Source organism: Lipophrys pholis (assembly GCF_963383615.2).
Source record: "Lipophrys pholis genome assembly, chromosome: 22".
NCBI classification, from domain to species: Eukaryota; Metazoa; Chordata; class Actinopteri; order Blenniiformes; family Blenniidae; genus Lipophrys; species Lipophrys pholis.
In genome coordinates, this window is record NC_137644.1 from 1,261,417 (window position 1) to 1,283,014 (window position 21,598).

At 46.2% G+C, this 21,598-nt stretch overlaps 1 protein-coding gene across 1 annotated transcript in view; it reads left to right on the forward strand.

Moving 5' to 3' along the window:
- Positions 1–2,845: 2,845 nt before the first annotated feature.
- mpped1 (metallophosphoesterase domain containing 1) overlaps positions 2,846–21,598 on the forward strand; it is a gene marked incomplete at both ends in the record, with an annotated part of 129,328 nt that continues 110,575 nt past the window's right edge. The window contains 2 exons of the mRNA XM_080492544.1: positions 2,846–3,054; positions 11,619–11,800. Of these exons, the coding sequence (XP_080348670.1) occupies positions 2,846–3,054; positions 11,619–11,800 (391 nt within the window). The remainder of the gene's footprint in view (positions 3,055–11,618; positions 11,801–21,598) is intronic.

Genomic DNA, 21,598 nt, shown 5'->3' on the forward strand with positions numbered 1-21,598 from the left:
CTTACCAGATCCATTGAACCAAATGTTTTACAGATTTATTTTGAAGAGTTGAATGGGGCAGGTTGAGAATCTACTTTGTTCAGTTCTAGTGTTAATGAGTTGATCTGCTGAGTTACTTTCTACCATGTGAGAACAGTCATTTTACTAAAGCTTGGTTTTTTCTCTACCTTTTATTATTAGTTTTGTGATTTTCACTCTTTTAATGGTAAAAAGCAACAACAGCTTTAGTTGACTTTATATGAATGAATGGAGGGTGAACATCAATCGAAGCAGCTATTTTATGATTTGTAACTTTTAATTTATGTGAAATAAAATCTGTGTTTAGCATTTATTGACTTTATTTTTATTGAATGAGAACAAGAGGCCTAAAAAATGTGCAAAAAGGCTCAAATCAGCAACACGACATGACCAGAGCCATGATACTGAGTGAGCTTTTATCCAAACATATCAATACATTTAGAATATTACAACCAACAGCTAATGTTGCTTTGTCATAACGTCTGTGAATAACGTAAGTAAGTCGAAAAAATCTTGTGGAAAAGATGTAAGATGTTCTGTAATTGATCAAACCTGATGACTGAGACAGCAGCGATTTCAGAACGTGCTTGAGTTATAATAATAACACATTTTATTTCTAACATACTTTTCAGGAAATAAAATATACAGGATGCAATTTAGTAATTTCATTGGCCAGCAACAACAAAAGAAGTGCTTCTCATAGTCTTGTACCGGTGTGGCTCTCTGGGGTTAAGCTGAGCCGCTGTGGCCCCTGAACTAGAATGAGGTTGACAGTTCTGCTCCAGACAGACAAAGTGAGTAAAGTGGGGGTGTGTGAGGTTCAGGCTGAGCTCGGGCAGCTGTGTGTGAACGCAGTGGGTTCCACTGGCAGCATCTGCTAATGCATTTCTCTGTCTGACACCGACAGTGTGAGGGGCTGTCACTGTCATATCCATGATGACAGAAACACATTTAAATATGCATGCCCCCCGTCTGCGTACACATCAGCCCCCCCCCCTTCCCACAACACACACACTCACACACACTCACACACACACACACCGTCTGAAACATCCGCGGTGCATGGTGGGATCTGCCTGCGACAAACAGGCTTGGTGTGAAGTGTGAAGCGTCAGCGTGATGTCGGCGTGTGAGGTTGCAGTGAATGAGGAATGGGGAGATGACACAGTGACATCGCCCCGCGCATGCACCAGCATCGCACACACACACACACACACACACACACACACACACACACACACACACACACACACACACACACACACACACACACACACACACACACACACACACACACACACAAATCCCCCTAAATTATCACCTCCGTCTCCCAGCCTCCCCATCATCTCAGCACCTCTCTCCCAGAAAGTTGCCAGAGCCTAAAAAAAATTAATTGTGAAGCTGAATCCAAGTTTCACTGGGAACCTCTCTCACACACACACACACACACACACACACACACACACACACACACACACACACACACACACACACACACACACACACACACACACACACACACACACACACACACACACACACACACACACACAGGGGACAGGCGATGAAACCATTTTTATCATTTCATTTTATTATATCTTCAGAGCAAATGAGAAGAACACAGCGTACATCTGGGCTCACACGGGAAACCAAACAACATGAGAATGAAGGCTTGTTCAAAGTGTGCAACCATTTCTGATCTGGCTTCTCCAGTACAGGCAACTGTGTGGCGCTCGGACTGGAGCTCGTGGATCTGGAGGGGGTGCAGAAGTCCTGCCATATGTATTCAGATTACTTGTCTGTCGCTGGAGTTTCACGTTGCTCGCTGCTCACGCAGATTTGAGGTGCAATTTCTCGCTGTAGATAAAAGTTTTCTGTCCACACAGAGTGCACAGCGGACGCTAAGGCTTTTGTCACCTCTTACTGAGTCGAACTCAAAGTAATGTCGGTATTTCCGAGCATCAAACGCTGCATGGTCCTGCTCTCTCCTGCGCTCCAACTTGATATCACTACTATCACTACTGCTGTTCACCACTGACGCTGCGCCGCTCACACGTGATTGTCACCAGACAAAATAACAAATCACGGTTTAGTAACGCAGTAACTTGCCTGCTTGTGGGAAAGTAACAGTAATTAATTACTGTTTTTGCAAATGTATACAATCCCTTACTTCACTTCATTGGAAAAAGTAATCGTAATAGAGTAATGTGTTACATCTACCGCATTACTGCTCATCAGTGTCATTATAAGTCTAAATATTCTTCTGTTTCAGCCTGCCGTAAATTCTAATAATATCCTTAGTGGCACACAAGCTTGAACAACATTGGTCAAGATAACATGAAATAACCTTTATTGCGAGTATAAGTCAGTACTACAATAAGTTACTTGATGAAAAACTTGATGGATAATGTCTTTTTGCTATAACTGAAGGGACACCCATTGGATTTTTGCAAATTTTTTAAAAACTTTTTTTCTTGTAATTTCTCGTTTTAACAAATGTTTAAATCTCTACAAATCAAATTGCGTAAAAGAAAAAGGTCATTTTAATGGCTTTCAGCAGGGTTGATGTTGAAATAACTCGACAGACATGTCAGTTATGTACGTTCTGTGTTCTGCTTTCAGGTAAAGAAGAAGAGGGAGGTAATGTTCTCTCCTCGGGTCACCTGGTCCTTGAGCTCAGCGCCTGTTTGAGCCTTTGGACGCCGCCCACCCCCGAGCCCCAAGCAGCTCCCTCCTCAGGACCATCCCCTCGCTGTCTTAAAGAACAGCAGAAAAGCAACAGACACCCCCCCCCCTCAATTCTCCTCCTCCTCTTCTCCGCTGTGCCATGGCCTTCACACTGTCAGAGATCATGGCAGCGAGGCGGCAGCAGCAGTCGCAGTCGCAGTCGCAGTCGCAGTCGCAGGCTCAGTCCACACACGCTACCAGAGGCGGCCGGACGGCGGTGGAGGTGGACGAGTACAGCACCAACCCCACTCAGGCCTTCACCTTCTACAACATCAACCAGGGGCGCTTCCAGCCACCGCACGTCCACATGTGAGTGCTCCTCGACTTCTGGCTTCCTTCTCGTGTTGGGGTGGACTTCCTTTAGCAGAAGACCTTTAGAGGGGGGGTGACATAAAGAGATCTGCCTGGTTTCAGGGGGATGCCTTTTTCGGAAAAGGCATGGCTATATATTTTTAGATTGTTTGACAAATAATCCTGATATAAGGAAATAGGTGCACTACATAAAAGGGTAGCCGCAATGTAAGATATAAACACTAAAGTGAATTATTTAAAACTAGTGAAATTATATGTCCATCCACCAAGTAAATTTTACTTGATAAGAAATCATGAAATAAGATTTTTTAATCTAAATTTAAGATTATACTCTAAAATCAAGCACTAGCATAATTAAACAACTTTTACATGCCAAATTATCTCTGTCTAAACTCCTGTAAGTCCGTCCCTTTCTCTGTCACCACAGGTGTGCCCCAGGGCGCTGTCCTCCTCCATTATTTATCTCCTTCCACTCGACGATATCTTCCGAAAATTTAACATACAATTCCACTGCTACGCGGATGACATCCAGCTCTGCCTCACCACTAAACCCTCTCCCGCCCTCCCACCCACCTCCCTCACTGATTGTATCTCTGAAATAAAAACCTGCTTCACCCTCAATTTTTTTTAAATTAAACAGCAATAAAACTGAAAACCTTCTCATTGGCACCAAATCCACTTTATCCAAAACCAGCAGCTTCTCTATCAACATTGACAACTCCTCCATTCTCCCCCCCCCAACGTTAAGATTCTGGGTGTCATCCTCGACTCTATCATTCCAATCTCCCATCAATAACATTAACCGGTCTGCCTACTTCCATCTATGAATCATCAATCGTCTTTCAAAACTGTTTATTCCTTATGATGCCAGTTGCCCTGTGTTGTTATTACTGCTGTTTTTACTGTTTTAATGCACCGTTTTAACCAATTGTAAGGTGTCCTAGAGTGCCAAGAAAGGCGCCTTGAAATAAAATTGATTATTATTACTATTATAAAAATAAGATTTTAAATCTCGGCAAGTGCCAATTATATTGCAATGTGAAAGGCAAAGCTATTGGTTATGTTATCACGTCAACTCATCAACGATTGCTATCATTTCTTTTTTAAATGCTTGTTTATTTGCATTCAAGACGATGGACGGACTCAAACCACTGGACACAAAGGGTGGTTGTCAAAATCATGGTATATGTTGTCCAATCATTACTTCAATATAATGTAGACTGTTAAACCTCATAACCAGATCTCGCGCTGTGGATATGTCATGCCCCACTCCTCAGTGGCCTCATAGGGGCGCTGTTGGCAAACACTTGGGTTTCCCTCTTCTTTCTCTCCTCCCCCTTGTTGTGTTTGAGGAAGTGGAGACACTGGGGTCATTAATGACCTGATTCGGTTCAGCTGCCAGCTGCTACACCGGGTGGTCGTTTCTCCTGATCATCTGCACTTCTTAAACGGGTGCCCGACTCCACTCGGTGCTGGATCTTAGCACTCTAACGACCCGTTTATCTTGGCTCTTGCTTCTTCCTGATCGGAGCTGACTCTGGCCCCACCAGCTTCTCCTGCTGCCCTGCAACTCAGCCTCGACCGTCTGCCACCGGAGCCCGGTGGAAACTCAAGTAAGAGACCCGCTTCTGAAAAACTTCCATGGATGAAACAAAGCCTCGCTCTTCGACGAGGAACACCACTCAGAGTTAAGACTGTCACTTTCAGTTTAGTTCTTGTCCAATTCCTTTACTTTTTATAATAAACTCTCTGTAAGAGTACCCGACTGTCTCCTGCTGTCTTAGCCACACCTGAGCCTCAGAAACCACATCATAACTGTAAGATCCAGCCATAATGAGCTCAGCGGAGAACAAGCCAGGAGCAGACTTGAGCGCCTCAGTCCAGCAGGCGTTAACTAATCAAGAATCCCGGTTGAGTCATCACAACGCCCTACTTCAAGTACTTCAGGTCTCACAGCGAACCTCACAGTTCTCAGCTCTCTCTGCTTCATCTAGTGCCTCGGTTTAAGTTCCAGCGTCTCCACCCATCAATCCAGGTCCCCAGCACACCTGCAACTCACGTGAGCCACCTGCACCCACTCCCGAGGGGTAAATGGGAGACCTGGGTTCCTGTCAGGTCTTCCTAACCCAGGTGGGCCTGGTTTTTTAGCTACAGCCCATAAGCTACTCATCTGACCACGCTCTGGTGGCCTACCTGCTTGGACTCCTGTCTGGGACCACCAGGGATTAGGGAACTGCCCAGTCCCCAGTTTGCCAGTCCTACCAATCCTTCACAGAGGAGATGAAGAGGCTCTTCGACCACCCCGTCCGAGGCAGGGACGCTGGAGAATGCCTGACGCTCATTCGCCAGGGCGCGCCCAGCGCGGCTGAGTTCACTGTGGAGTTCCACACTCTGGCCGCTGGAATCAGTTGGAACGATCAAGCCGTCCAGAGTGTCTTCCTCCGGGGACTCCCAGATCATCTCAAGGATGAATTGGCCGCCCGTGAATGCCCAAGACTCGTCTTTCTCTGCATGAGTATCGATAACCGCATTCGGGAGCGTCACTGTGAGCGCTCCCGCCGTTGGACCCAGTCCAAGTCTCTGCCTCAGGCCCAGCCGGGGAATATGAAGCCTTCGTCACCCGTCACGGAGCCAGAACCCATGCAGTTAGGCTGGGCTCGGCTTAGCCCGCAGGAGAGGAGCCATCCCGTTCAACCAACGCCTGCCTCTACTGCGGAGAGCCAGGTCACCATATTGCCAACTGCCCCCTATGTCCGGGAAAACGGATGGGCTCCCCAGTAGGGGAGGGGTTGCTGGTGAGCCGAACTGTCACTAATTCTCCTCAACGTCTCCAACTAACCGGTACTCTCTGTTTCATGACTCAGACTTCCGTATCTGCGCCGGTGGACTCCGAAGCAGAGGAGAATTTTATGGATCTCCAACAAGCTCGTCAGCTCAACATCCCTACTGTTTCACTATAGTCCAAGCTCGAAGCCCGCTCTCTCAATGGTCTCCACTTGGCCCAGGTCAGCCATTAGACTGTCCCCGTTACCTTGGTCTTCGCTGGGAACCACCGAGAGATTCTCACATTCCTTCTGATCAACCACTCTTGACCCTCCCGGTCCTAGGTTACCCTTGGCTGAGGCGTCACAACCCCCGTATCAACTGGGAGAAGGAGGAGGTGAGCTCTCAGAATCTTCATTGTAGGAATAACTGCCTGAGTTCAGCTCTGACTCCCTCCGAAGCTCCGAGGTCCACACCTCCCGAGGCAGTGGATCTCTCCTCAGTCCCAGTTGTATATCATGATCTGGCACCGGTTTCAGTAAGAATAAGGCTCTGTCCCTTCCCCCACATCGCCCTTACGAGGGTTATGCCAGATCGATCTACTCTCTGGGGCCACATTGCCTCGCAGTCGTCTGTACAAACTGTCTCCACCAGAACGTGCTGCTATGGAGACCTACATCCAGTTCCCAGTGGGAGCAGGATTTTTCTTTGTGAGTAAGAAAGATGGCTCACTTCGTCTATGTATCGATTTCCGAGGCCTTAATGACATCACCATCAAGAACCGGTACCCGTTGCCTCTTCTCAACTCAGCTTTTACCCCCCTCCATGGCGCCACCATCTTTATCAAGTTGGATCTCCAAAACGCCTATCACTTGGTACGCATCCGGGAGGGAGACGAGTGGAAGACCACCTTCAACACCCCTCTTGGACACTTTGAGTATCTGGTGATGCCATTTGGACTCACGGATGTCCCTGCTGTTTTTCAGAAATTGATGAATGACATCTTGAGAGATATGATCGATCGTTTTGTGTTTATTTATCTGGATGACATCTTGGTTTACTCCGGTGACCCCGAAGAACATGTCCAACACGTCCGCCAAGTCCTGGAGAGGCTCCAGAAGAACCAACTCGACATCAAGGCTGAGAAGTGTGAGTTTCACAAACACACAGTATCATTTCTGGAATGCATCATTTCTCAAGATGAAATAAGGATGGACCCTGCCAAACTCATGGCTGTTCTGGACTGGCCGCTGCCTGAGGACCGCTAGCAGCTCCAGCGCTTCCTTGGGTTCGCCAATTTCTATCGGCGGTTCATCCAAGATTACAGCAGAACGGCAGCCCCCCTCACTGCCCTCACCTCTACCTCCCGTCAGTATGTGTCGACCGCTGAAGCTTCCAAGGCGTTTCAGGAGCTCAAGAATCGCTTTACATCTGCACCCATCCGCATCCAACCCGACCCCAGCCTCCAATTCGTGGTAGAGGTGGAGGCCTCCGACTCCAGTGTAAGGGCCGTTCTCTCTGAACAATCACCCACCGATAATAAGCTCCACCCCTGCACATTCTTCTCCCGACGGCTCTCTTCGGTGGAGCGTAATTATGACATTGGAAATCGGGAGTTGCTAGCAGTAAAACTGGCCCTGGAGGATTGGAGGCACTGGGTGGAGGGAGCCGAACAACCTTTTATCGTGTGGACTGATCACAAGAACCTTGAATACATCCGCTCTGCCAAACCGACGCCCTGTCCTGTCAGTTTTCCATAGAAGAACCGTCTCCCTCACCTGCTCCGATACTTCCCAAGACCTGCACCGTTCCCTCACCTGGGAGATTGAGGACGTGGTTCAACAGGCTCTCCAGCAGCAACCTGACCCAGGTGATGGTCCTGTTAATACCATGTTTGTTCCTGACCCTGTATGTTCTCAGGTCCTGCAGTGGGCTCACTCCTCTCGCCTATCCTGCCAGCCGGGCATATCCCGCACCTTGGGGGTCCTGCGGCAAAAAGTTCTGGTGGCCCACTTTGGACCGTGACACCAGGAGGTCTGTGGCAGCCTGCACCATTTGCGCCCGGAACAAAGCCTCCAACCAACCAAGCTCTGGTCTCCTGGAACCTCTGCCCATTCCAAGTCGTCCATGGTCCCACATTGCAGTCGACTTCGTCACTGGCCTTCCCCCCTCCAACAGTAAGACCATTATCCTAACTATAGTGGAACCTTTTTCCAAGGTTGCACATTTGGTTGCCCTCTCAAAGCTCCCCACAGCTAAGGAGATTGCAGACCTGCTGGTGGCTGAGGTGTTCCGGGTGCATGGAATCCCCTCTGACCGTGGACCCCAGTTCACATCCGAGGTTTGGTGGGCCTTTTGTACTGCGCTGGGAGCCAAGGTGAGCTTGTCATCCGGGTTTCACCCTCAGTCCAATGGCCAAACGAAGAGGCTTAACCAGGAGATAGAGAGCTTCCACTGAGAGTAGAGTCCAGGAAGCTGGCGCCTCGCTAAGTGGGACCGTTTGAGATTGAGAGGATCATCAACCCTAGTGCGGTACACCTTAAGCTTCCCTCCTCTAAGCGCATTCACCCCACTTTTCATGTATCCCAGGTAAATCTGGTGGAGGAGAATGACCTGGCCCCCCCTGTCCGTCCCCCTCTGCCACCCAGGATGTTGGATGGCGGCCTGGTCTATTCGGTGCGCCGACTAGTGAATGTCCGTCGCTGGGGACGAGGACTCCAGTACCTTGTTGACTGGGAGGTCTATGGCCCCGAGGAACGTTCCTGGGTTCCCCGGAGGCGCATTGTAGACCCAGATTTAATCCGTAACTTCCACAGACAAAATCCGGGCTGTCTGGGTCGTGCGCCAGGAGGCGCACGTAGAGGGGGGGTACTGTCATGCCCCACTCCTCAGTGGCCTCATAGGGGCGCTGTTGGCAAACACTTGGGTTTCCCTGTTCTTTCTCTCCTCCCCCTTGTTGTGTTTGAGGAAGTGGAGACACTGGGGTCATTAATGACCTGATTCGGTTCAGCTGCCAGCTGCTACACCGGGTGGAGCTCCTTTCTCCTGATCGTCTGCACTTCTTAAACGGGTGCCCGACTCCACTCAGCGCTGGATCTTAGCACTCTAACGACCCGCTTATCTTGGCTCTCGCTTCTTCCTGATCGGAGCTGACTCTGGCCCTTCTTCCTGATCGGAGCTGACTCTGGCCCTTAGTCCTGATCGGAGCTGACTCTGGCCTCACCAGCTTCTCCTGCTGCCCTGCAACTCAGCCTCGACCGTCTGCCACCGGAGCCCGGTGGAAACTCAACTTAGAGACCCGCTTCTGAAAAACTTCCATGGATGAAACAAAGCCTCGCTTTGACGAACGAACACCACTCAGAGTTAAGACTGTCACTTTCAGTTTAGTTCTTGTCCAATTCCTTTACTTTTTATAATAAACTCTCTGTAAGAGTACCCGACTGCTGTTTTATACACACCTGAGCCTCAGAAGCCACATCATTACAGGATAAGCCTGATTAATATTTTGGACACTTGATAACATGATAACTACTGAAAATAGTTTTATTTTGATACCCCTGCTCTAAGATGACAACGATTGTACAGTTTAAGTTATAGAGTAGAGTATAATAGACATACTTAATTAACTCCAGATGGAAATCCTTGAAAAAGAGCTGGCGTTCCCCATGATGAGCGACTGGACTTGCATCATGAAATTCATTCCCTTAAGTCGCCATTGTCTCTGATGTTGCAATCCATCTTTTTCCGATGCTTCGTTCTCCCTCTTTGTTGAGTGGCATCAGCTGTTCCCTCGTGTACACAAGTCGTCGGAAAGTAAAGAAGAAAAGTCCAATCACCACCAAGTCCAACAAAATAGGCATGTTGGATAGAGTGGGGAAAAGCTCAACAGCACAACTGAAAGAACGAGTCCAAAGTGATTTAAATTTTTTTTAAAATACAGCAAAAGGTGGGTAGAAAATGGAAGTCAACGAGGCTGCATGCATCTTCTGCACACTGACTGCCGCTTACGCCACTGAGCAAGAGAAACAAGCCTGTAAAAGAGAAGCAGCTTGTGTCACGATTTAGACAGAGACAGCAGATCAGGAGTTCAATGACTGTACTTTTATTTACAAAAGGAAGTGATTCCATACACAAAATCCAAAGAGCCAGATATACCTGAACCATTTAAAATGTGAATATAAAGTATAGTAGTCAGGAGGAGGGAAACGTGACTAATCGAGGATTGTGACAGAGGAGACAGGCCAAACACTTGTTGCGTAACTGAAACGGAACCCACTAAAGACTGAAACGCGATCAAACTAGTTTTAGGAAAAGCCAAGAAAAAGTAGCACAGAAAAACAACGACTCAACAACTCTACAGAACCCACCACGACCTTGCAAAAGACCAGAGTATACTGACTGATTAACCTGGAAGTAGGGAAAAGTGAGCGGAGTGGCCGGTGGTGAGGAAGATGGGTGGTGTGCAGGTGCAGCAGCCAGGTGGAGAAAGATCTGGTAGCCTTCCTCAGAACAGTCAGTTGAGCATTAGAGGGAAACGAGTTACAGAGCAGGAGTTTGGTTCAGCAGGATTGGTCCAAAACTGAAGAAGCTAAATAGGTTTGTGCAGGCTGGAGCGGCGCTGGATTCATTCCTGCAGTATTCCAATCCAGCAAAAATGACCTTATATGATCGTTTCCTCTGTGTCCCCAAGTGTTCACATGGTATGTATCGTGCTTTTCAATTGCTAAATTCTCTTGGGGTTCTGGAGTTCTGAGTGGCATCACATTCCCAGAAAATCTTGGGAGTATTCCAGTACCACAATATTGCCAGAAAACTATAAGGAGACATCCAGTAAAGCTGCTTTTGCTACGATTTTGGTTCCCATATAGAAATATTAATTTAAACCTGATGACCTTGCTGCATTAAGCTGGTTTTGCTCCTACTAGTCAGCAGCCTTATTGTGGGTTGTTTACAGTAACTGGCAGTTTGTTGGCTGTTATCTGACTTTTTCCTATTTAATTTGTAAGTTCAGACTTTCGGCAAACTACACTTTATATAACCATGGAAATTGCCTTTAAAACCCAGTTTCACTGACGCTAAGAGTGTTTCTCTGTGGGGCTCCATAAAACTGCACTTTACATTCTCTTATACTTGTGTATGCTCACTTGTGGAAGTGAAGCCTCTTTTTTTCATGAACCCCCTTGTGTTTTATTACTTTGTGACTCACTTCTTGCCGACTGTATTATATGCACGTAGATCAGCCTTCCCACTTCCCCTCATGTTTTGTGGTGGTGAGGAGGAGGAGGAGGAGGAGGAGGAGGAGGAGGAGGAGGAGGAGGAGGCGGAGGAGGAGGCGGAGGCAGAGGCAGGGTTGGGTGTTATTGTACCTGGAGGAAAGCTCACTTAAAATGGGCCATGGTTGTTCACCAGCTCCCCTCCTTCCCCCTGAAGGATCCGCGGATCCACACGCTGGCTGGAAATCCCACAGGACGATGCTCTTTTTCTAGATCTCTGCTTTATTCTTTTCCCATCTTGGCACATTTCTCTTTCTGTCTTTCTGTATGCTCAGTTTTTATTGTGGCCTCTTGCTGCCGTTCCTCTCCACGTTTCTTCTTTCCTTTACTGCCTCTGCCTGTGGGGAGGATTTCTCTGCTCCACATTAATTCAAAACTTCTTTCAGTGTCAGTCTCTCACCACAGAGACTTCACATACTAGAGCTGCATCTTCTCCTCCTCCAGTGTTTCTAACCAACATCCTGCAATGACCCCTTTCTCCCCCTTGCTTACCTTCCCTATGTTTTGCACTGTGTCTTTCTTCAGGGTGGACCCGATGCCCCATGACACCCCCAAACCACCGGGCTACACGCGCTTTGTGTGCATCTCTGACACCCACTCCCGCACCGACGCTATCCAGATGCCATACGGAGATGTGTTCATCCATGCCGGTGACTTTACTGAGCTGGGACTACCCTCCGAGGTCAAAAAGTTCAACGACTGGTTAGGTCAGCATCTCTGAGAAGTTCTTGTCTCCTTGTCTGATGTGTAACTACTCCTATAATCTGATCTGGTCTTACGGACCCTGTTTTACAGAACTGGTTTGTATCTAATCAGTTCTGTGTCTAAGGAAATGTCAGATATGAAATGTGTTTTCTGGAACTGTCTACTAATCTTTCGTTTCCAGAATATGTCCTTAAATGATTAAACTTTGTGCAACTGAGTCTGAATCCAGACTTGGTCACGCAGATCAACCAGTTTGTATTCAGAGCGGCTTGGAAACAGACCATTTCTTCCAAATCGTAGTTCATATCTGAGCAGTTCTGCATCTGGAGCTGATTGGGTGAGTCAGTTTTCTAGAAATTGGTTTGAATCTGATCAAGTCAGTGGCAGCTGAGAGTTTCTGGTCAATCTCAGGGTTACAGTGGGTTTACTCTCTTTTGTCTGCATTTTTGAAGAAGGACTTCACATAAAGAAAAAAGAAAACTGATGACAAATTTTCTGCCATATATTTAAAAATCAATCCCCATCCTCATGAAGAGATTTGATTCTCCCCTTCCTTGTTGACTAGTTCAAGGACGCTTCAAGATTGTCAGTGATTTGAGTCAACTTCTGAGTTGCAGGACTTAAAAAAATATGTAAGGAATAAGGAGATTTCAGAGTCTGCTTATTGTTTGTCGTCTGTGTTAAATCTTTTTACAACAGAGCTCATGAATGTGGCGGCTTTGTACACTTTGAATCTCAAATCTTTAAGGAGTTCCTTCAACACATCACAAAGGGGAGTTTTTCAAAAGGGTGGGGGTGAAGCCGCGCTATCAAACAATGACGAGAGTTGGACAAAAGGAAGTGGAGTGAATGTTTGCGGTGATGGACGTGCAAGTTGGTTTCGGGAATTCGGCAAAAGCACCAGCCGAAAACTTGTGCTGCAGTTGGAGATCTGCAACGCCTAAATGTGATTTGTGCTGAACATGCCAAAGCTGCAGTGCAGAGATTATGTAGTGCAAGGCCAGGCACACTTATTTAGGGAGCACTATTCAGACACAACGCAATTCACTTTGATTTTCAAAGAAATGAAAAGCAAGCTTCCTGTGGGCTCCCCACCTGCAGGAAGGTTCTTAATCGGTGCATTGTGATCTGGGTGACGGTGCTCAGACTGACACCCCCGCGACCCGGAAACGGATAAGAGGGAGAAAATGAATGAATGAATGAAAAGCAAGCGATCAAGAATCATATGATTAAGTGATTGAGAGTATGAAATACTTCCTCTCGTGTTCTCTCTCACACACACATCTCTTTAATGGATCAACTTTACTTCGAGCTTTTCCCATGTTGTAAATATTGTACACATCACACTGTTCACACGACGCATCCAACGTCGAAATAATAACTCTTCACATGAGCGGAGGAGCTCTACGTATCCAACATAGAAAAGATGGATTTCGACATGAGCGGAAGAAGCTCTTCACTGCATCACTTCAAATATTCATCAGTGATTAATTTTAAACGGCAATTTTCAACTCTATCACACTTCGAAATGTAAGTTAAAGGAATTAAAAAAAACAGATCAACCTACTTTGCGCTTTTCCCATATTTGTATTTGGCATCCCAAATCACCCACAAATATTATGTCCTCTGGTCAGAGAACGGACTCACTCTACAAATGCAACACAGAAATAATCCATTTCTACATGAGAGGAGGAAGCAATGCACTGCATCGCCTCAAATATTAATCCGCAATTAATTTCAAGGAGTAATTTTCAACTCAATCACTTTTCCTAATGTGAGTTGAAGGGATTTCAAACAGCATAATTGCTTCCAATGGATGGACTGAGCGCCTTGCATGGCAGCCATTGGTGTGTGAATTTGTATAGAAATGGGTGAATGTGATCACCAATGTAAACTGCTTTGGGAAAAGCTCAAGCAGTGGAAAAGTGAAATCCATTTTCCGTTCACCATTTCACCATAATAAGGAGAATAAATAAGGTAAGAGCTTTATTAGGATAAAGGTAATAAAGTCCATTGTTTATATAAAAAGCTGCACAAATAATGTTTTAAGTCCTGATTTAGAAGAACAGTGTGTGTCAGCAGTTCTCATATTATCAGGAAGTTTGTTCCACAGGTGAGGAGGTAGGAACACTGAGTAAACCTCTTCTTAAGGACCTCAGGGTTCTGGACATTTCATGTTATATTTGTAAATGGAGATGGTTTTATAGTTTATAGTGAATGCAGTGTGAGAGTGAGTGGTTGGTGGTCGTCGGAGGGGCTGATGGCGCAGATTGGCAGCCTGTCCTCCGTCAGTCTGCCCCAGGGCAGCTGTGGTTACATACGTAGTTTACCACCATCGAGTATGGAGGGAATGAATAATGCAATGAAAAGCATCTGAGTGTCCTGAAAAGCTCTATATAAAACCTATGCATTATTATTTATATTATTATTATTATTATTATTGTTATTATTATTATTATTATTATTATTATTATTATTTAGGTCCGAGACCATTCAAAGCTTTATAGAACATAAGTAAGATTCTGAAGTAAACCCTTTGACACACAGTGCAGGAATTGAAAGCGAGGTGTAATGTGCTCCACCTTCTGTGTGTTGGTGAGGACCCTGGATGAGCCGTCTGACTGGAAACACATTACAATAATCCAGCCTGCTGAAAATAGCTTTTCTGAATTTTGTTTGGTCAGAAATTCTTTAATTCTTGTAATACATTTAAGATGGTAGCAAGCTGGTTTTGTTATTGTCTTAATGTGGTTGTTACATTTCTGGTCTGAGAGATTTGATGTCCTGAGTGACGTGGAGTCCAAATGAGCTAAACTTTTACCTTTTGGGCCAAATTGTTTTCTCAGGGTTGATTTGTAAAATGTTCTGACACATCCACTCGATATTTTCATTTATGCACTTACCCAGCATGTATAATCTGCATAATTACAGTATATATGCTGAGATGTTGTAATGTTCCATGATTTGAGCCAGAAAGAGTCTGTAGATGCTAAATAAATGAGACCCAAGGATAGAGCCTTGAGGAACCCCACAATCATTCGCTCAGATTTATAATTACTAATAAACGTAGAATAGTGCATCAAGGGTTTGGTTTATATAACCTTCTTCTCGTGTCTGGCAGAGGTCGTACAGACATATTTCAGTGTAGTTTGAACAGGGAGCACAGCATTCGATCTTCCAAAATCAGGACGGAACCACTGTATGAAAACAGGCGTGACGTGGTCTCCCTGTTTTGTGATACGGCAAAACTGATATTCCAGAATATTCACATATGATGCTCCCCACTGAGCAAAGATGATCCAGAAGACATCTTTAAGATGTCATTTCCATACCTCCAGAAGACGTCAAAGCCAGAATTAAAGTTCTTTGTACGTCTTTCCTGGACATTGCGTGGCGGTCCTATCTGGACGTCATATGAACATCCAAAAAAGACCTCTGAATGATGTGATGCAAAAAAAAAACCAAAACGTAATCCCACCTGAGATCCAATCCAAATCTCTTTCATATCAGGTAAGATTCCTATCAACTAGATCAACAACAAACTCGAGATTTCATTGATTCTTACAGTAGTTTTGTAAGCATGTTACTTATATATGACAAGCTTAAAAGAAGTAATATGAATCGATGTTTTCTATGGCGCACCCTAGAGGGTGCACCTAGGTTCATTAACATGAATTGTTTTCGGAGCTTGTCATTTATAAGTGACATGCTTATAATATTATTGTCAGAATAGACAAACAGTAGTGTACTGTTTGTCTAGTGGATAGGAGTCTTACCTGTCCTTAAAGAAGTTTGGGTTTCAATTCCAGGTGCGGCCAATTTTTTTTATTCCATTGCGGCACGTCATCCAGAGGTCTTCTTTGGATGTTCATATAATGTCCAGGAAAAACGTACAAAAACCTTCATTCTGCTTCCCTGAAGACGTCATCTGGAAGTATTGAAATAAAGACGTGATTCGGACCACTGTTGTTCAGTGGGTCATTACCTCAGTGACTGTTATAGCAGCATGCTCCAGCAGCCCTTTAATGTTTATAATACTTTATAAAGCCATTGTCTTTTTTGAGGCCATTTCATGGTCTCCTTGTTCATATAGCCTGAGGTGTTGCATAATGAGAATTTAGTATGTTGACTGAGAATCACAGCGAGTCTGAATGTGAAGCCACACTGTGAACGCACAGAACAAATAAAATGAATATATTTCAGTGTATCAACGACAATAAATCAAAACTAATTGAGTGTATTTACAGGTCTTTTGTAAATACTGGACAAACATCATTGAAGAAGAAATTGGCTAAATTTCAATAAAAAGAATTCTACCGTCTCCTAACAGATGAGACAGAATACATTCTTTATTTAAATCCTATTAAAAAGAAAACAATGGTGCAGCCACACTGTTTGCATAGAGCAAATTAATATATATTTCAGTCCATCAACGACAATAAGTCAAACCTAATTGTATATAAACTGAACAAAAATATAAACGCAACACGCAAGACTTTTTCTATGAATGCAAAAAGCCCATTTCTCTCAAATATTGTTGACGGATTTGTCTAAATCTGTGTTAGTGAGCACTTCTCCTTTGCCGAGATAATCCATCCCACCTCACAATTCATGCTGATTAGTCAGCATGAATATTGCTCAGGTGTACCTTAGGGTGGCCACAATAAAAGGACTCTGAAATGTGCAGGTTTGCTTTATTGGGTTTATCGCCCAGGGAGTGTGACCACCATTTGCCTCAAGCAGTGCAACACATCTCCTTGGCATAGAGTTGATCAGGCTGTTGATTGTGGCCTGTGGAATGTTGGTCCACCCCTCCTCAATGGCTGTGCCAAGTTGCTGGATATTGGCAGGAAGTGGAACACGCTGTCGTCTACGCCGATCCAGAGCGTCCCAAACATGCTCAGTGGGTGACATGTCCGGTGAGGACGCTGGTCATGAGAGAACTGGGCTGTTTTCAGCTTCCAGGAATTGTGTCCAGATCCTTGCAACATTATCTGCTGCAACATGAGGCGATGGTCATGGATGAATGGCACAACAACAACTTATTGCACACCAGAAATTGTGCTCATTTTAAAGTTTTCTGACTGTTTGTCTTATTTAGACTCATCAACCAGTGTTACTTAAACCTTTTGTCAACAACAGATTAACTGTGAACGTCCCTCGTCCACAGGGTGTAATTTGCCCATAGTGAGCTACGATAGACCGAAGTGGTGTCAAGGATGATGGAGGAATCTTTCAATTTGAAAATATGTTAATTAGAAATATGAATTGGAAGTACTTGGGTGATTATTGCTGCAACTTTAATGCAATTTTCATGATGGATTGGATTTCTGCACGTTACATTTGGTGAAAAATCAGTGTTAATGAAACTGTGGAGGTGATGTGATGTATGAATCAATCTGTTACAGCACCACTATTTGTGTTTGAAAATTATAGAACTTTAACCACCTTTTAAAGATGCATAAGTTGTGCAGCTTCAATCTTTCAAGTAACTCCTTACCTGAACAGGAATTTGTTAGAGGCTGTTTTCCCTCACTCTCTCTGGTTCCTCACCGTTGATGGAGGGTGTGCTGCCGGCCCTTCTTTCCCCGACTGCTGCTCAAACTTTGCTACCTGCTGTGCGCATTCAGTCCTCACACACAACAGATATACACCAGAAAACTAAATTGTGCCACACATGATTATCTTGCTACAGAAAATGTGTTTAATTACATTTTACTTTACAAACAGTCATTTTGTTTTCAGCGGGTGGTAGGGCTGTTGGAAAGTCATTACATAACACAAAACTTGCATTTTCTTTAAATGAAGTGTTTATCGATCAAACACTTGTGAAGTTACCATGAAAAAAATACATTTTTCAAGTCTCTTTAAAAGTAAATTTTAGGTCATTTTACCTGAAATCTGTTGATTTCCACTGGCTGGACATTTTAGTTTTAATATAAACTTGCATATTGTACCTGTAAGACTGTTTTTTTTTTTTTTTTTGCAGTATACTAAATGGACATATTTGAGATATTGTCATTAGAGTTCATTATTAAATGTGAATATTCCCAAACAAAACAAGACCAATCATAGAGATGGTGTAACTCAACTCAAATGTCAACTTCATTAGGGTCCGAGCCCGAGTAGAGCAGGAATAGACCCTATTGGAATGCAAGGAATTATTCTGATTATGATTATAATTATTATTTTTGAAGGAGTTTGTGGCTTTTTGTAACAAGTGTTTCTTGTACAGGATCTACTTCACATTGATGCAGAGGCAGTGTCGGCTTTTGAGTTATTTTATTTTACACGCAGCATGTAAATGTTTGCCTGCCCGGGCTCTGGGGGCCATTCTTTTGGAGTTTCTCCCCCTTTTAAAGCCTCCCAGCCGCTACTGTCAGGGAGGAGAGACATAATTAAACATTGATGTGCATCAGGTGTGTCGGCTTCCCTCTCAGCGCCTCCCTCCAGCCGCCTCCCACTCTCTCTGCTGCATTCCCGCTTGGCCACACCCACACCACCACATACCTCCACCACCCAACTTAGGCCGGGGAGCTTTCTGGCCTAACCAACTCCCCCTCCCGCCCCTCATGAGAGCGGGAGAGAAAGTCATCCACAGCCATCTGCACCCCCGACCTATGGACCATCTTGAATTTAAAGGGCTGTACAGCCAGATACCACCGGGTGATCCGGGCATTGGCATCCTTCATGCGGTGGAGCCATTGGAGGGGAACGTGGTCAGAACCGAGGGTGAATGAGCACCCCAGCAGGTAATACGTGAGGGAGTCAACCACCCACCAAATGCCAAGGGCTTCTTTCTCCACCGTGCTGTACCTGGTCTCCCTCTCCGACAGTTTGCGACTGATGTACTGATGTACGGGGCGGTCGACACCCCATACCTGCTATGACAAAACAGCTCCGAGTTCTCTGTTCGATGCGTCGGTCTGCTGCAAAAAAGGGAGAGAAATGTTAGGTGTGTGGAGAAGCGGCTTCCCACAGAGGGCCTGTTTCACCCTCTCAAACGCCCCCTAGGCACAGCTCAGACCACTGGACCGGATCTGAAGCACCTTTTTGGGTGAGGTCAGTCAGAGGACTGGTCAAGTCGGCAAAGTTTGGGATAAACCGCCGGTAGTACCCTGCCAGTCCCAAAAACCTCCTCACCTCTTTTTTTGACCTGGGCCGTGGGCAGGCTGCAATCGCTGCAGTCTTGTCTATCTGTGGCCGCACCTTCTCGCCCCCAAGGTGGTACCCCAGATACCGCACACTTCCTCAGGTTGGCCATGAGCCCCACCCCTCTCAGAGACCGGAGCACCGCCGCTACCCGCCACACATGCTCTGCCCATGTGCCACTATAAATAATGACATCGTCCAAGTAGGCGGCAGCATATGCAGCGTGAGGACGCAGTACCCGGTCCATGAGATGTAGAAAAGTGGCGGGGGCCCCAAACAACCCGAAAGGAATCGTTATGAATTGGTACAAACCGTATGGAGTGGAAAAGGCCGTTTTCTCCTTGGACTCTGGAGACAAGGGAATCTGCCAGTAGCCCTTGGTCAGATCCAGCATCGTGAAAGACCGAGCTGTGCCTAGTCGGTCCAGGAGTTCATCAACCCGGGGCATTGGATAAGCATCAAACCTTGAAACCTCATTCACCCAGCGGTAGTCCACACAGAACCGTGTAGAGCCATCCTTCTTAGCCACCAGCACGATGGGACTACACCAGGCACTGTTTGACTCCTCTATTACCCCCATCTCCAGAATAGCAGCCAATTCTTCCTGAACCAATTTTTTTTTTGTGTTCAGGCAGCCTATAGGGTCGTAAACGCACCGTCACACCAAGGGTAGTCTCAATGTTGTGTTTTATGAGGTTTGTGCGTCCCGGCAGAGGAGAAAACACATCTGCAAACTCCTGCTGCAACCTGGCAACGTCTGTTCTCTGTGCCGGAGAGAGATGGTTGTCAAACGTGAGGGAGGTGGGATTGGTGGAATTTGGCACCTCAGACCCCAGCTCATCTCTCTCAGAGACTGTCGCCACCAGAGAAACAGACTCCGCCTCTCTCCATGATTCAGGAGGTTGAGGTGGTAGATCTGTGTTGCCCCACCCCTGTCAGGAAGCACAACCTCATAATCCACATCCCGTACTCGCTGTGTGACCACAAAGGGTCCTTGCCACTTAGAGCTGGATATAGAGAGTAACACCAACACCTTATCTCCCGGTGAAAATTGTCTTAACCTGGCTCCCTTTTTGTACAGGCGTTGTTGACGTTCCTGGGCCTGGAGCAAATTCTCCTGTGACAAACCCCAAAGTGTGTGAAGTTTTGCTCTCAGGTCCAGAACATACTGAATTATATTTTTACTGGGGCTTGGACCCTCCTCTCAGTTTTTTTTAATCAGGTCCAGCACCCCACGTGGTCTCATGCCAAATAGCAGTTCGAAGGGAGAAAATCCCATTGAGGCCTGGGGAACCTCCTGCACTGCAACCAACAGGGGGACAAGCCACTTGTCCCAATTACGTTCATCCTCGTGAATGAACTTACGGATTATGGATTTCAAGGTCTTATTCAGCCGTTCCACCAGTCCATCAGTCTGTAGACACTGGTCCGAATAGACTTGATGCCCAGTAATGCGTACAGCTCCCTCAGTGTACGAGACATGAATGAGGTGCCCTGGTCAGTGAGGATCTCTTTCGGAATCCCCACTCGGGATCCCCACTCGGGATCCCCACTCTGGAGATGACCTGAAACAAAGTCTGTGTAACGCTCTTTGCAGATATGGTACGCAGCGGCACTGCCTCTGGGTATCGGGTTGTGTAATCCACCAGGACTAGCACAAGTCGATAGCCACGTGCACTCCGGTGAAATGGCCCGATGAGGTCCATGCCTATGCGCTCATACGAGACCTCCTTTAATGGTAGGAGGCACAAAGGCGCCTTTGGGATGGCCGGTTGGTTAACCAATTGGTATTCCGGACAGGATAATAATTCGTTCCACAGTTTTCATATCCCATGTGACCAGCCATTGGGTTATAATGAGCCACCTGGAAAACCATTTCCCTGCAGCTCTTTGGCACCAGCACCTGGGTGTTTTTTTTGTTTGTTTGTTTGGGTGTCACGGGTCACCCTATAAAGTCTATCCTTAATGATAGAAAACCGTGGGTATGTCTGTGCTGCATCAGAGCGGACCAATTGACCATCAATATAAATGACTTGAAAGTAAAGTGTCGTCACGGGACTGCTCAAGTGGAAAATCCTCCATGGAGCTTATTTCGGGGACCAGCTCCTCCTGTGGAGGAGTCGCAGCTTTCCGCTCCCTCTCTGCAGCGTCGGACGACCTTGCCTCGCCACATAGCACAAACCCCGCACACCCGTGATGAGTGCACCCCCACACACTGTCCTAATAAACTATTAAACTCGGTATGTACCCATTATCAGAGGGTGGGTTTGCTGGGAGTTAACCGCAGCTTTCGTCCTATGCTTTTTCCCCCTAAATTTAATCTCGACTGGTACCAGTGGGTATCGGTGAACATCCCCATGCACACATTTTATTTCCACCCACTATGCCTCCACTAAAGCCCTGGGTCAAACCAGGTTCTGATGAATCATGGACTTTATGCAGCCAGAATCCACCATAGCCCGGTGTACACCCCATTAGATCTTTACCGGAACGCTGTATGTTGCTCCCGGACCGGGGAAGTGTGCTCGAAGCCCAGCGATCTGGATCACCTGGCCGACCTCCATTAGAGGGCAGTCGGACCGCCGGTGTCCGGGCCGGCCGCACTGCCAACACTCTAGACTCTAGACCCTAGACTCTGGAAGGGCGGC